This window comes from Puma concolor, chromosome C1 (genome assembly GCF_028749965.1).
Source record: "Puma concolor isolate L17-30 chromosome C1, mPumCon1.1.hap2, whole genome shotgun sequence".
NCBI lineage: Eukaryota > Metazoa > Chordata > Mammalia > Carnivora > Felidae > Puma > Puma concolor.
The window spans coordinates 97,839,619-97,855,743 of NC_141674.1; the positions used below are offsets into that span (position 1 = coordinate 97,839,619).

Here is a 16,125-nt window from a genome sequence, read left to right on the forward strand (position 1 = left end):
GTGTTCTTATCTATTAATTGAGGAGTTGTATAAAATTGAGGATCTAATTCTTCCTGTCTCTCGATGTAGGTATGGCATCACAGCTGCAGGTGTTTTCCCCCCCATCAGTGTCGTCGAGTGCCTTCTGCAGTGCGAAGAAACTGAAAATAGAGCCCTCTGGCTGGGATGTTTCTGGACAGAGCAGCAACGACAAATATTATACCCACAGCAAAACCCTCCCAGCCACACAAGGGCAAGCCAGCTCCTCTCACCAGGTAGCAAATTTCAACATCCCTGCTTACGACCAGGGCCTTCTCCTCCCGGCTCCTGCAGCGGAGCGTATCGTCGTAACTGCTGCTGATAGCTCGGCCGGTGCTGCTACGGCAACCTTCCAAAGCAGCCAGACCCTGACTCACAGAAACAACGTTTCTTTGCTTGAGCCATATCAAAAATGTGGATTGAAAAGAAAAAGTGAGGAAGTTGACAGCAACGGTAGCGTGCAAATCATAGAAGAACATCCCCCTCTCATGCTGCAAAACAGGACTGTGGTGGGTGCTGCTGCCACGACCACCACTGTGACCACAAAGAGTAGCAGTTCCAGCGGAGAAGGGGATTACCAGCTGGTCCAGCATGAGATCCTTTGCTCTATGACCAATAGCTACGAAGTGTTGGAGTTCCTAGGCCGGGGAACATTTGGACAGGTGGCTAAGTGCTGGAAGCGGAGCACTAAGGAAATTGTGGCTATTAAAATCTTGAAGAACCACCCCTCCTATGCCAGACAAGGACAGATTGAAGTGAGCATCCTTTCCCGCCTAAGCAGTGAAAATGCCGATGAGTATAATTTTGTTCGTTCTTACGAGTGCTTTCAGCATAAGAATCACACCTGCCTTGTGTTTGAGATGCTGGAGCAGAACTTGTATGATTTTCTAAAGCAGAACAAGTTTAGCCCACTGCCACTCAAGTACATCAGACCAATCTTGCAGCAGGTGGCCACAGCCCTGATGAAGCTCAAGAGCCTTGGTCTGATTCACGCTGACCTTAAGCCTGAAAACATAATGCTGGTCGATCCAGTGCGCCAACCCTACCGAGTGAAGGTCATTGACTTTGGTTCTGCTAGTCACGTTTCCAAAGCTGTGTGCTCAACCTACTTACAGTCACGTTACTACAGGCAAGTGGCAAATGCTAAAAAGCGTATCTTAGACTAGAGATCTGTCTTTATACTTAAAGGTGTTACATAGGGCTACATATAACAATGAATTTATTTACAGGGTCCAAGATAGAATACTATGTTTTACTTCATACCCCTGTGTGGCATTCCTATATGTAACATTATTTTATTTAACACTGGAAAAATTCAGTTTGATTCTGAAGGTTGTTTCTAGTTGAATGAATACTAGCATCTGGTTCTTTTTTAGTAAGTGCCATTATACCCAATTTTCCCATTCTAAAGAGTCTTTAAAAATATAAAGATGTTCACTTATTTGTAATGAATTTGGGCATATGCTGCTACTTTTTCCACATTCCTATCTTGGCAGGTAGGATGCCTTGGGAATAATTCCAGGTTTTTTCATTCTTATACATTTCCTATCTTGTGTAATTTAGAGAATTGAGTTTGTTGATTACCAAGGGCTCTTCCTGTTTTAACATTCTCTGTAATAGTTTGAACTTTTTTGGTTATGAGCTTATTTGGTTATCCTAGAATGTCCTTGACCCAAGTGCCTTATACTTCAGTGATTTCTATTTCCAGATTGGTACTTCTAACAAAGCTACCTTTTTAATATATAGTAATTATTGGGACAGTACTTAAAGGGTGGTATATACAATGTTGTTTGTGCTGTTAACCAAGGAGAATTACTGAAAGGAAAGGGGGAAGTCTTTTGAAGTGAGCTTTTATTTCTCAGTACGTCATTTATTTGACTAGTTATTAATTTTAAGTAATCTGATAATTTTAGTGATCATTCATTAAATACAGATTTTCCACTCACCCAGTCAAGAAGTGAAACAATAAACAAAAAATAGGTAATCGACAAAACATGTTTATCAGGAGATATGTCCAACATGTCAAATGCCTATATGAAATTTTGAGTAAATAGAAAGTCTGAACTTAGAAGTTTATATTATGTATGAAAGTAATAGAAGGGTGTTTTAACTATACAGGGGCTCAGAAAATATGCCATCTGCATATTTTTTTTTCTAATGGTGTAAAATCTGCTTAACATGAAGTCTACCATTTTAACCATTTTTAAGTGTACCATTCAGTGTCATTAAGTACATTCACAATGTTGTGTAACCATCACCACTATTTCTAAATTTTTTTCGTCACCCAAAACAGAAATTCTGTAACCATTAAGCAATAACTCCACCTTCCCCCTTCCCCCTGGTAAGCTCTATCTGACTTTCTGTCTCTGTGAATTTGCCTCTTCTAGGTACTGCATGTAAGTGGAATCATGCAATATTTGTCCCTTTGTTTCTGGCTTATTTCACTTAGCATAATGTTTTCAAAGTTATTCCAGACTGTAGCATGTATCGGAATTCCATTCCTTTTCATGACTGAATAATATTCCAGTGCATGAATGTACTACATTTTGTTTATCCATTCCCTTGGGTTTCCACATTTTTGGCTATTGTGAATAATGCTGCAGTGAACATTAGCTCTCAAGTGTTTAAGACCCTGTTTTCAATTCTTTTGGGTATATAGCTAGAAGTAGAACTGCTGGATCATATGATAATTCTGTTTAATTTTTGAGGAATCACCAAACTGTTCTACAGCTACACTATTTTACATTCCCAGTAGCAATGCATGAGGATTCCAATCTCTCCACCTCCTCATCAACACTTGTTTTTGTTTTCTGGGGATGGGAGGGATAATAGCCATCCTTATGTGTGTGAAATGGTATTTGATTTGCATTTCCCTAAAGATTAGTGATCTTGAGCATCTTTTCATTTACTTATTGGACATCTGTGTATCTTCTCTGGAGAGATGTCTGTTCAAGTCCTTTGTCCATTTTTGAATTGGGTTGTTTTTTTGTTGAGTTGTAAGAGTTCTTTATATATTCTGGGTATTAATCCCTCTGCAGATAGATGATGTGCATATATATTCTCTCATTCCGTGGGGTTGCCTTTTCACTTTGTTGATGGTGTTTGCACAAAAGTTTTAAACTTTGATGAAGTCCAGTTTGTGTGTTTTGTTTGTTTGTTTCTCATGCTTTTGGTATTATAGCTAAGAAATCATTGTCAAACCAGTGTCCTAAAGTTTTTTCCCTTTTGCTTTCTTCTGAGCGTTCTATAGTTTTTAGCTCTTATAAGAATATAATATAGACATAGATAGCTCTTATATTTTGTTCTTTGATCTATTTTAAGTTAATTTTTGTATACGGTGTAGGGTAAGGGTCCAGTTTCATTCTTTTGCATGTGGATATTCAGTTTTCCTAGCACCATTTTCTCAAAAGACTATTCTTTCTCCAGTGAAAGATCTTGACACTTGTCAAAATTCATTGACCACAAACACAGGAGTTTATTTCTGGGCTCTTTTGTCCATTGGTCTGTATGTCTGTCTTTATGCCAGTAGCACATCATTTTGATTACTTGTAGCTTTGTAGTAACTTTTAAAATCAGGAGTGTAAGATCTCCAGCTTTATTCTCTTTTAATATTGTTTTGGCTATTTGGAGTCCCTTGAGATTTCCATATAAATTTTAGGATGAATTTTTCTATTTCTACAAAAAACCTCATTGGTTTTGGAAGGGTTGTACTGAATCTGTAAATCACTTTGGGTAGTAATGACATTTTCACATTACATCTTCGAATCCACTCTTCTCTATTTTTATCTTTTCCTTTTATAACTTTGTAAAACTATGGTATTTCTTACTTGAGAGAGATGGAGTAAAGAAATTCCTAGAGCATTGGTTTCTGGTTTCATATTGCTCTAGGCAGTTGGGCTAATTTTGCGAATCTCTCCTCCATTTACTGATTCACTACTTGGAAGATTTAGGTTCTGATTACTTTTTCTTTTAGTTTGCTCCTTTGAGTAATCCCACCACTACCCACTCGTGTGTATTTGCAGAAACACTCTACAGGTCCACTTACAAGCTCAGTTCTGCATCTTGTTGGGAGCCTTGGGGAATTAGGAGGGAGGGCACCGCTGTGGGGTGGGGGCTGATGGGCTCTTGCTTCTTGATCTCTTCTCTAATCAGGCCTGCAGGTGTTCTTTAACTACTTGCCTTGGCTTGTAACGAAAGCAATTTTAAGATAGAAGAAGAGTGATAGAAATAAGAATTATTTTGTGAAATAATTTTGATGGCATTTTCTCTTGAGGGGCAAAGATTTGAGGGGTACATAGTTCTGGCTGCTTAGCTTTCTCCAGTAAGTAATTCGTTTGAATAATTTTCAGTGTTAGGTTGCTGTCTTTGCCCCTTTCCCTGTCCTTTTAAATTCAAGCTGCGATTTGAGTAATTTGGTTGTTTTGTTTTTGGAAACAAATAGGATTTTCAAATTTTTAAGTCCACTGGTGATTACTCTTCAACAAATCATCCTGCAAATCCATTGCACTTAATTGCTGAGTATAGGAGTAATTTTAAATGGAGCGAAGTTTACCCCTTAAAAACAGGAGTTCTTTCTGTGTATTACTGAGTAATTAGTGTGCATACTGAAGTCCAATATCCAGGGCTTGACTGCATTTAGGATTTAGCAGTGGGACTCTTCTGTTTTATCGCAGCAATACTTGATAATGAACCCAAAGCCAATGGAATAGCAGCTCAGGCATTCCTTCTTTATCATTAATTTTATCCACAGTGGTATTCTTCATGTTGCTTTTAGAGGCTATTACGTCCTCACCCTGTTATCTTTCAGAAAACCTCTGTGAAATCCCTTTGGCCATTGAAGCATCCTGGCTCCAAAGCCAGCCTTCCCCTTCCCCTCCTTTTTAGTTTACATTGCTTCATCTTGCTGATAACATGCCAAAATATTATCAGTTGACAAATTTTTGCCACCATCCTGTCTCTGTTAGCAGTGGGCATGGCTAAATGCCTTAGGCAGTGGAAATAATATGCTTTATTTCCTGGCACTTTAAATGTAAATTTAGACTAATTTCAAGAAAAGTTGCTGTCTTTGGGGCTTGAGTTTCAGGCACAAAGGTTTGCCATGCCTACAAGCTCAGTGCTTTTCCATTCTGAAAAATGGAAAACTGGCCTTTATTGAAAGTTGAGATCGCTGTATTTGTTATATGTGGAAGGACAAAGTCTAGAGAAGGAAAGCATATTTTCAGTTTATCCTAGACAAATAAACATACTACAGTTTCACTAAGCCACAGATGCAGGAAGTTAAGACTTTATGTAACATATCTGATCTGATAAGTAAGTTTGATGCCTCTGAGATGGGCAGGAAGAAACAAAGAGTGTTCATGAAAAAGAGCAGAGAATAATTTCTGCTGTTAAGTGAGCCTACCCACAGCTTGCTCTGGGTTCTAGTAAAATAACGCTTTATAACTTTGGAGGAATTTTTTAGTTTAAAGAAGTTTGAAGTTGAGAAATCAAAAGACAGGGATTGCTATTTCTACAACCTGGTTACAGTAATCAGAGCCTGTTTAGTATTTGTTTTTTAAGGATGGGATGTATTTTCAAAGAAAAGACACTCACCATGTCTAAAGTACAATTAATGCCATTTTCCTATAAAAGTGAATATTGTCAGTTTGGATTTTTCCCTCTCTTCCCTGTGCTTCTATAGATAATCTTAAAAATTAAAATTTTTTTTTTAACATTTATTCAATTTTGAGAGACAGAGAGAGATAGTACAGCGGGGGAAAGACAGAGAGGGAGACACAGAATCCAAAGCAGGCTCCAGGCTCTGAGCTGTTAGCATAGAGCCCAACACAGGGTTTGGACTCACGAACAGAGAGATCATGACCTGAGCCAAAGTCGGACATTTAACCGACTGAGCCAGGCACCCCTAAAAAATTTTTTTTTAAGTTTATTTATTTAATTTGAGAACGAGAGAGACAGCATGAAAGGGGGAGGGGTAGAGAGAGAGGGAGAGAGAGAGAAAGAATCCCAAGCAGGCTTCACAGCACTGTCACTGCAGAGCCTGACTCGGGCTTGAACTCGTGAAACCGTGAGATCATGACCTGAGATGAAACCAAGAGTTGGACGCTTAACCGACTGAGCCACCTGGGCGCCCCTCTATAGGTAATGTTTTTTACTGATCAGTTGTTAGAATGTCAGAGCTAGAAAGGGACCTAGAGAAGTAATTATCTCAGTATCATTATACAGGTAAAGTAGAACCAGAATTTTACTGTCTAGAGTTCTTATTGAGGGATTGAAAAATAATGGAGGCCAAGGGGAAAGATGATACAGTAATGAAGATAGTACCAAGAATTATAATCTGAATTCAGAATTTAAAACATTCAGTCTTTAGAGAAGTACCTGCTTTAAATGATGCTGTTCTGTTCAATAAAAGAAAATAATTTCAATCTTTTTGCTTCTTAGAGTTTAGGTCAGCCAGCATTTCTAGTTTCTAATGGTAGTGAAAAGCTCTCAGTAGACTGAGCAGCCTTATTTTATTTTTTTGCTTTTTTTTTCTTTTGGTACTCATCTTTTTGTATGGTAGATGGGGTAGAATTACTCTTTTAGTGAGTTTTTGGTAAAAATCCTTAGCTGCTTTTGTTACTCCAGAAGCAGAGTGAGACTAAATGGAAAAACTGATTCCAGCCAGTCTTTTAGGGGTTTTTTTTTCTTTTTTCTTTTCTTTCTTTCTTTCTTTTTTTTTTTTTTTTTTTTTTGGTCTAATGGAGCTTGGGGGCTGGAATTAGTATTTTTCTTAATTTCTCTGAAACTTTAAGCTTTGGAAGCCTAACAATTACCACGTATTATTGCTACTTTTTTAATGAAGTAAGTTATTGGGTAGCCTGCCCCTCCCTGTGACCTACCTTTGGATTTTAAAATGTCTTCCTGGTATAGTGAGAATGGCAGAATCAATCTGCTGCTCTTCAGTTGATGCTTAGGAATGTTCTAAGCCCAGTTTTTATTTTGGCACAAAGCCATTTGCACTTTCCCTGCCAGCTATTTTTGGCACTGTCATGAACTTGGAAATTAACGATTCTGCTCACTGAAAGTAAAAATTTTGTCCCTTTTCAATTTTAGAAAAGCTTTTATGTTTCTGGATAGTGTTACTCTCTAGTTTATTAATGCTGTTAAATTTGTGCCATCTTAAAAACATGCTATACTGGTTGGGGTTTAATTAAACTCTGAAACTCTGTCAGTAATATGTGGCTCTAGCCACCTGCAAAGAGTAACCCCTTTGAAGGTTGTTTCTTTGGTTCGCAGAACCACAGTTCACCTCAAATAGCATAAAAACAGGTGATAGTAGTCGTTCTATCCATAGCTGTCAAATAGTGGAAGTCTCAGCAGGCTCGGATTATCCTTCTGCTGTTTCTGTACAAGGGTCAGGAAAGCCTCTAGACCCTATGGAGTCCTCTACTTTACCTTATTTTCTAAGGGCTACTTACTTAGAAAAGTACTTGGGGAGGATATTCTTATTTTAGAAAATATCTTTATACTCTGCCTGCTCAATCCTCCCTGCTCCAGAGCAACAATAAGCACATATTACTTAAAAGTGAAGTTGGGGAAACCTATACATCCCATGAGGGTTCATAGCCTGTTAGATGGAGAGATCTGCTGAGGGGTCTGGAGCTGGTATTCCCTTACACATTCCAATTCTGTGACTTGTAAGAAGGAAAGGAAATTATTTGGAGATGATGATAAAATGTTTAAGAGCTCAAACCTTACATCCAGACTGCCTGGCCTCCATCATTTTGTAATTATGTGGCCTTCGGTGAGTTACTTATCTTCTCAATGCCTAGTTTCTTCATCTGTAAAATGGAAATGATACTTTATTACATAGAATCTGATACACCATTGATTAGAAAAAGAAACATTATTTAGGTCCCAATAAGAAAGTAAAAGCACTGCCAGTGAACTAAAATACATCATCATTTGCAAGAATCTTCTTGATTTCAGGGATGTTAAAATATGAAAAAAACAGGGATGCCTGGGTGGCTCAGTTGGTGAAGCGTCCAACTCTTGATTTCGGCTCAGGTCATAATGATCTTATGGTTTGTGAGTTCAAGCCCTGCATCGGGCTCCCATGCTCCACGCGGACAATGCGGATGCTGCTTGGGATTCTCTCTCTCTTCTCTTTCTGCCCCTCCCCCACTCATGGTTGCTTGTGTGCTCATTGTCTCTCTCTCAAATAAATTTAAAAAAAAAGTGAAACAAGCATTCATCTTAGAATTGATGACTTAACATTAGTAATACCTACTTCCATAGGATTTTTGTAAAGGAATAAGTGACCACATTTATGAAGGGCTTGTTAGAACATTTAATGGCACAGAGTAAGCACTATATAAGTGTCATCTATAATTATTATTGATATTAGTGATACATATTATCATCACCCTCCCCTTAAAAACCCATTTATCTCATAATTTTAGTCGTGGTTGGAAAATGCCATGTATACCATCAAGCCAAATTGAGTTATATAGGTGGGTATGTGCTTAACTCTTACTTATTTAGAGACAGTACAATATACTCAGTTCTGGGGCCAGATGGCCACGGTTCAGATTCTAGCTCTGCCACTTATTAACTGTGATTTTGGACAAATTTTTTTTTGCCTCAGTTTCCTCTATAAATGGGGATAATAATTTTACCTTGAATGTATTCATACATATAAAGCTCTAGGCTTATGGTATTATCTTCGTTTTCTCTTTAAGGTTCCCTAGCGTTAGGTTTTTCACTTGGAGCATTAATGGAAATGAATATTCTATAGTGCTGCCAACCACTATATTTCTGTAAAGGCATTTCTATTACCAAAGGGTATTTATTGATCAGGTCATTTAATTGATTTTTCCGTAATTAAAAAGGTGCTAAGAGTAAAAAGAATAAATCTGGGATCCCTTATCTGGGATCCCTTATCTGAAATCTGTGATTTCAAAATCCAGAAAGCTCTCAAAATTAAAAAACTTTTTCTAAGTTTGGTGTATTGGCAAAATCTGACTTGAAACAATGTAAGGCCGGGGCGCCTGGGTGGCTCAGTCGGTTAAGCATCCGACTTTGGCTCGGGTCATGATCCTCGCGGTTTGTGAGTTCGAGTCCCGTGTCGGACTCTGTGCTGACAGCTCAGAGCCTGGACCCTGCTTCCAATTCTGTGTCTTGCTCTCTCTGCCCCTCCCCTGCTCATGCTTTGTCTCTCTCTGTCTCAAAAATAAATAAAACATTAAAAAAAATTAAAAAAAAAAAGAAACAACATAAGGCTACTTAAGGTCTTTATTCACCAACATGGTATGACTATTCATTGACTTCGGTACAGAAGTATTAACGTGTTTGATTTGAGGGTGCTTCCCTAAACTCCATTGAGATTATTATGCAATATGTAGTTTATGCATGATAGTACCTTTCTGAAATTAAAAAAAAAAAAAAATGTGAATTCCAAAACACAGCTGGCCCCAGAGGTTTCAAATGATGGCTTTTATATCAAAGATAGTTTTCAGTTTCTTTAAATCAATGTACCTTTAGCTGATACTAAAACGGGACTTAGTCAACATAATTTCCCCAGATAATGTTTATTTTTTAATTTGCTATTTTTGTTTTTGCTAGAGCCCCTGAAATTATTCTTGGATTACCGTTTTGTGAAGCTATTGATATGTGGTCATTGGGCTGTGTGATAGCTGAGCTGTTCCTGGGATGGCCTCTTTATCCTGGTGCTTCAGAATATGATCAGGTAAGAGTGTATACTTGAATAGAAAGCAAGTATTTACTAATGAAATAGATTTTAGAGGAAGAGAAGTACTTACTAGTGAAGTTTTTAGATATGGAAAGAATAGTCTAATTAGAAAGGATTTTTTAAGGATACAATTTTCTCTACCTGCTTTTTAGTCTGATGTTACATTCGCAATTCAACAGTTAAGAAAGGTTCTTATTTCATGTTACTTTGGTACCTTTCCAGATCTGTGATGATTTATTAGAGAGACTGACTTTGGTTAATAAATGTGTCTTGTGAGTTTTTAAGATATGAAAGTAAAGAAGGATGAGGAATAGGAATTTTAAGAGTGACCTTTGGCTCACTCAGAGCTGTTACTTCCTTTTATACATGCCATATGCTGAAGTACTCTCTACAAATTGAAACACATTGGGCCCCGGAAGCTGTGATATATACTGGGTCTCTGTAAAATACGATTTAAGAGGGAAATCATAGGAGTTGAAAAGTATTGGAATAAATGGTCTATATCTCAAAACAAAGGAGCTTTAGAAAATATGCTGCAATTTCCCAAGGAGCTGGTCCTAAGGGGAAATGAAGGGAAATAAATTATAAATTCTTATTTCTTGTTCTTTTAATAAAAATGGTTCTAACCACTATGCTGTAGGCATATGCATTGAGGGCATAGACTGTTTCATCCCACTAGTATATCTTCAGCTTCTGGTCTGTGTGTGGCACATAGTAAGTACATGAGGCTTTTTAATTTTTTGTTTTAAAATTTTTTTTTTTTAATTTTTTTTTCAACGTTTTTATTTATTTATGGGACAGACAGAGACAGAGCATGAACGGGGGAGGGGCAGAGAGAGAGGGAGACACAGAATCGGAAACAGGCTCCAGGCTCCGAGCCATCAGCCCAGAGCCTGACGCGGGGCTCGAACTCACGGACCGTGAGATCGTGACCTGGCTGAAGTCGGACGCTTAACCGACTGCGCCACCCAGGCGCCCCTAAAATTTTTTTTTAATGTTTATTTATTTTTGAGAAAAGGAGAGAGAAACCGAGTGCGAGCAGGGGAGGGGCAGAGACAGAGGGAGACACAGAATCTGAAGCAGGCTCCGGGCTCTGAGCTGTCAGCACAGAGCCTGACGCAGGGCCTGAACCCATGAACTGTGAGATCACGACCTGAGCCGAAGTCTGGTGCTTAACCGACTGAGCCATCCAGGCGCCCTTGTTTATTGTTTTTAAAGAAATAAATGTTTATCTGGAATTATTAAAAGGAAAAAAGAACAAAACAGTGTTTTTCCCTATTCAACCTAGAATTTTGATTCCTTGATCCATTTTAGATTCACCTTCCAAAAATTTGACTCTTTGGGCACGTCTTTGATTGAAATATAAAAAATGAATTACTCATGTGATATGTAACTAGTTATATTGAACTTTGAAATTTAATCTCTCTTGTACCTTGTGAGAAAGAAGCCAGCTTTCTTATTTTACAATAAAAAAGTGTGAAGGAGATTAAGTGAGGCAAAAACACAGTTGGTTGAACTAAACTATTGATTCTCCTTTTTGAGAATCCGATGAAGTTAGGGATGTGAGTCTTCTCAGAAAAATTTGCATATGGTATTTTGAGTACAAATTTAGGAGATTCATGGATCCCTCGTTAAGAAACCTTACTCTGAGCAGTCACAGTCATGAAAGTGCCATCCCTAGGCCAGCCTTCAACTTTAGTAAACAGATTGGTACTGTAAATTTCCCTAGGAAGTAGAACCAACTAAAATTAGATTTAAAAGCTAAGGTACGCCTGAGGCTTTTTAAAGTAAAGAGATGAACTGGTAGTTTTGAAGATTTTTGCCCAGTGTGCATAGATGTGAAACTGTGGGTGGTAGGAGGAAGTCATTTTTCCCATGTTGAATAAATGGGATACTGCTGTTTTAGAGCAGGATTGGGGATAGGTTATCCTGATGCATCTCTGGTTATACAAAAAGATTTCTGTGGCAGGGTCTCTGTTCTTCCAGCCAAGTTTCTTTAAAACAACTTTATTGAGATATACTTTGTATACCATATAAGTCAGTCATTTAAAGTGTACAACTCAGTGATTTTTAGTATGTTCACAGGGTTGTGAACCATCCCCATAACCAGTTTTAGAATATTTTCATCCCTCTGTAATGAAACCCTGCACCTAATTAGCAGTCAAAGCCCATTCTCCCCTAACCTGTACCCTCTCCTGCCCCTGGCCACCACTAATTTACTTTCTGTCTCTATAGACTTGCCTATTGTAATTTATCATATTTATTACACACAATGTGTAGTTTTTTTGTGATGGGCTTCTTTATTAACATGTTTTCATCCGTGCTGTAGTGTGTATCAGAATGCCGTTACTTTATTTATTTATTTATTTATTTTTTTTTTTTTCAACGTTTTATTTATTTTTGGGACAGAGAGAGACAGAGCATGAACGGGGGAGGGGCAGAGAGAGAGGGAGACAACAGAATCGGAAACAGGCTCCAGGCTCTGAGCCATCAGCCCAGAGCCCGACGCGGGGCTCAAACTCATGGACCGTGAGATTGTGACCTGAACTGAAGTCGGACGCCCAACCGACTGCGCCACCCAGGCGCCCCAGAATGCCGTTACTTTTTATGGCTGAATAATGTTCCGTTGTATATATGTTCATCACATTTTGTTTATCCATTTATGTTTTGATGGATATTGAGTTATCATCTTTTGGCTATTGTGAATAATGGTGCTATGAACACTGGCATACAGATGTTTAAGTTCCTATTTTCAGTTTTTGGGGGATATATAGCGAGAAGTGAATTACTGGGTTATCTGGAAATTTTATGATTAAACAAACTGTTTTCCACAGCAGTCATATCATTTTGCATTCCTACCAGCAATACACAGGGGTTTCAATTTCTCTACATCCTTGCCAACACTGGTTATTTTACTTTTTTTTTTTCTTTTCTTTTCTTTTTTTTTTTAAAGATAGCAGCCATCCTTATGGATGTGAAGTGACCGCACAGAGCCCACTGGGGATTGATTCTCTTCTCTCTTTGCCCTTCCCTCACTCAAGTGCGCCCCAGGGGATACCTGGTTTATCTCCTCTAGAGAAGTTTACTTAAGTCCATTGCCCATTTTTGAATTGGGCTATTTATTGTTGTTGAGTTGTAGGAGTTTTTACATATTCTGGGTATTGATCCCTAATTAGATATATAATTTGCAAAACTTTTCTCTCATTCCTTGGAGTTGCCTTTTCACTAAGTTGATAGCATTGTTTGCACAAAAGTTTTTAATTTTGATGAAGACCAGTTTGTTCTTCCTTTTGTTACTTGTACTTGTGGTATCATATCCAAGAAATTATTACTAAATTCGAAGTCATGAAGATTTCTCCTGTGTTTTCTTCTGAGAAGTATAGTTTTGTCTCTTGCATTTAGATGTTTGAGCCATTTTAAGTTGATTTTTCAACATAGAATAAAGCAAGGGTTCACTTTCAGTATTTTGCATGTGGATATTCAGTTTTTCCAGCACCATTTGCTACAAGACTTCTTTCTCTGCTAGATCTTAGCAGAGAAAGCTAAGATCTTAGCTAGGTCTTAGCATCCTTATCAAAACTCAGTTGACCATAAATACAATGATTTATTTCTGGACTGTCAATTCTGTTCCATTGATCTGTATCTTATATCTGTCTTTATGCTGGTACCACGTTGTTTTGGTTACTATAGCTTTGTAGTCGGTTTTGAAACCAGGGAGTGTGAAGCCTCTAACTTTGTTCTTTTTTAAGATTGTTTTGGCTATTTGGGGTCCCTTGTGATTCCATATGAATTTTAGAATTTTTTTTCCTGCAAAAAAAGTCATTGGGTTTTTTCTTGTTTTTATTTTTTCTTGTTTTTTTGTTTTTGTTTTTGTTTTTGTTTTAGTAGTGAGTGCATTGAATTTCTGGAAAGTATCATCAGCATCTTAACAATACTGTCTTCTGATCCATAAATGTGACCAGATTTTTTTTAGGTTTTCTTTGGCAGCTTTTTGTAATTTTCAGAATATAGGTTTTACATTTCTTTTTTTTTATGTTGATTTATTTTGAGAGAGAGAAAGTGCGCACACATCCGGGTGAGCAGGGGAGGGACAGAAAGAGAGAGGGAGAGAGAGAATCCCAGGCAGGCTCTTTGTTGTCAGCACACAGAGCCTGACTCGGGGCTTGATCCCACAAACTGTGAGATCATTTCCTGAGCCAAAATCAAGAGTTGGACACTTAACCAGCTAAGCCACCCAGGCACCCCTACATTTCTTTTATTTCTAAGTATTCTGGGGTTTTTTGTTGTTGTTTTGTTGGCTGTGGTGAATGGAATTATTTTCTTAATTTTATTTTCAGATTGTTTCTAACGTATAGAAATACAATGAGTTTTGTAATTGATCTTGTATTCTGCAACCTTGTTGAACTCTATTACTAGTAATTTTCTTTCTTTTTTTTCTTTTTAAAGGTTATTTATTATTATTTTTATTAAGTAATCTCTATACCCAACATGTGGCTTGAACTCACGACCCCAAGATCAAGAACTGTATGCTCTACTGACTGAGTCAGCCTGGCACTCCTCTAGTAGTTTTCTGATAGAACTCTAGTTCTAATAGTTTTGATGGATTCCTTACAATTTTCTAACTATAGATCATGCCAACTACAAATAAAAGTAGTTTTACATCTTCCTTTCCAATCTGGATTCCTTTTTTCTTTTCTTGCCTAATTCCTTTGCAATGAACCACTAATACAGTGTTGAATAGAAGTGTAAGAGCTGACATCCTTGCCTTGTTCTAAGTTTTAGGGGGAAAGTAGTCTTTCACTATAAGTATGATATCCACTGTGGATTTTTCATAAATACTAGAGCTGAGATTATATAGCAAATGTTTGTGAGTCTTTAAATATTAATTAGTTAATAGCTTCAAATTTGTTGGAAACATTTTAATTGTTTAAGATAACAAATGACATGGGAATGCAAGCTGGTGCAGCCAGTCTAGTATGGAGGTTCCTCAAAAAACTAAAAATAGAACTACCCTACAACCCAGCAATTGCACTAATGGGTATTTGTCCAAGGGATACAGGTGTGCTGTTTTGAAGGGACATATGCACCCCATTGTTTATAGCAGCACTATTGACAATAGCCAAAGTATGAAAAGAGCCCAAATGTCCATCGATGGATAAAGAAGATGTGGTATATATACACACATACATACCCAATGGAGTATTACTTGGCAATCAAAAAGAATGAAATCTTGCCATTTGCAACTATGTGGATGGAACTGGAGGGTATTGTGCTAAGTGAAATTAGCCAGTCAGAGAGAGACACAAATCATGACTTCACTCATGTGAGGACTTTAAGAGACAAAACAGATGAACAGAAGGGAAGGGAAATAAAAATAATATAAAAACAGGGAGGGGGACAAAACAGAAGAGACTCATAAATATGGATAACAAACTGAGGGTTCCTGGAGGGATTGCGGGAGGGGGGATGGGCTAAATGGGTAAGGGGCACTAAGGAATCTACTCCTGAAATCATTGTTGCACTATGTGCTAACTAATTTGGATGTAAATTTAAAAAAAAATAAAATTAAAAATAAATAAATAAAAATAAAATAAAATAACAAATGACAGTAATACTTTTTGTTTGTATAAATGTAAGACTTGTTTTTGCTGTATTATAAGCTATATGAAAAGTAATATCTGGATGATAGCTTCCCATTCTACTTTGGCTTAATTTAATTCTGTAATACTAACATTAAAAAAATTTTTTTAATGTTTATTTATTTTTGAGAGAGAGAGAGAGACCGAGTGTGAGCAGGGGAGGGGCAGAGAGAGAGGGAGACACAGAATCCAAAACAGGCCTCAGGTTCTGAGCTGTCAGCACAAAGCCTGATGCCAGGCTCGAACCCACAGACCATGAGATTATGACCTGAGCCGAGGTCAGGTGCTTAACCGACTGAGCCACCCAGCCTCCCTTGTAATATTAATATTTTAAAATATTTTTAGTGTTTAAGTGCATTACTATAGAAAAAATAGAAAAGATGCGGTAGGCCAGGAGATAAAACTTTCAATCTCTAGTAGTTCCACCCTTCAGAGGTAACACTATTAGGATTTGGCATATTTTGTGTTTAAATGTATAATTTGTCGATTTTCATCATGTATTTATGGATTACCTACTTTGGACACTGGGGATACAGTGCTGCATAAAACATTGTCCTTGTCCTCATGGAAGCTATAATTTGATGATGAGAGATATTAAGTAAACAATTATATAATACTTTTAGGGGCACCTGGGTGACTCAGTCAGTTAAGCGTCCAACTTTGGCTCAGGTCATGATCTTGCAATCCATGAGTTCGAGGCCAGCGTTGGGCTCTGCTAACAGCTCAGAGCCTGGGGCC

General features: G+C 37.7%; 1 protein-coding gene across 9 annotated transcripts in view; it reads left to right on the forward strand.

The window, feature by feature from the left end:
- The window catches only part of HIPK1 (homeodomain interacting protein kinase 1), a 52,086-nt gene that overhangs the window by 10,302 nt on the left and 25,659 nt on the right, over nucleotides 1-16,125 (forward strand). For all 9 annotated transcript variants that reach the window (XR_015255002.1, XR_015255001.1, XM_086717881.1 and 6 more), the window contains exons 2-3: nucleotides 70-1,147; nucleotides 9,622-9,745. Coding sequence is in view for 7 of the 9 variants with exons in the window: in XM_086717886.1 (XP_086574012.1) it covers nucleotides 70-1,147; nucleotides 9,622-9,745 (1,202 nt within the window). In the remaining 2 variants the exon portion in view is untranslated. The remainder of the gene's footprint in view (nucleotides 1-69; nucleotides 1,148-9,621; nucleotides 9,746-16,125) is intronic.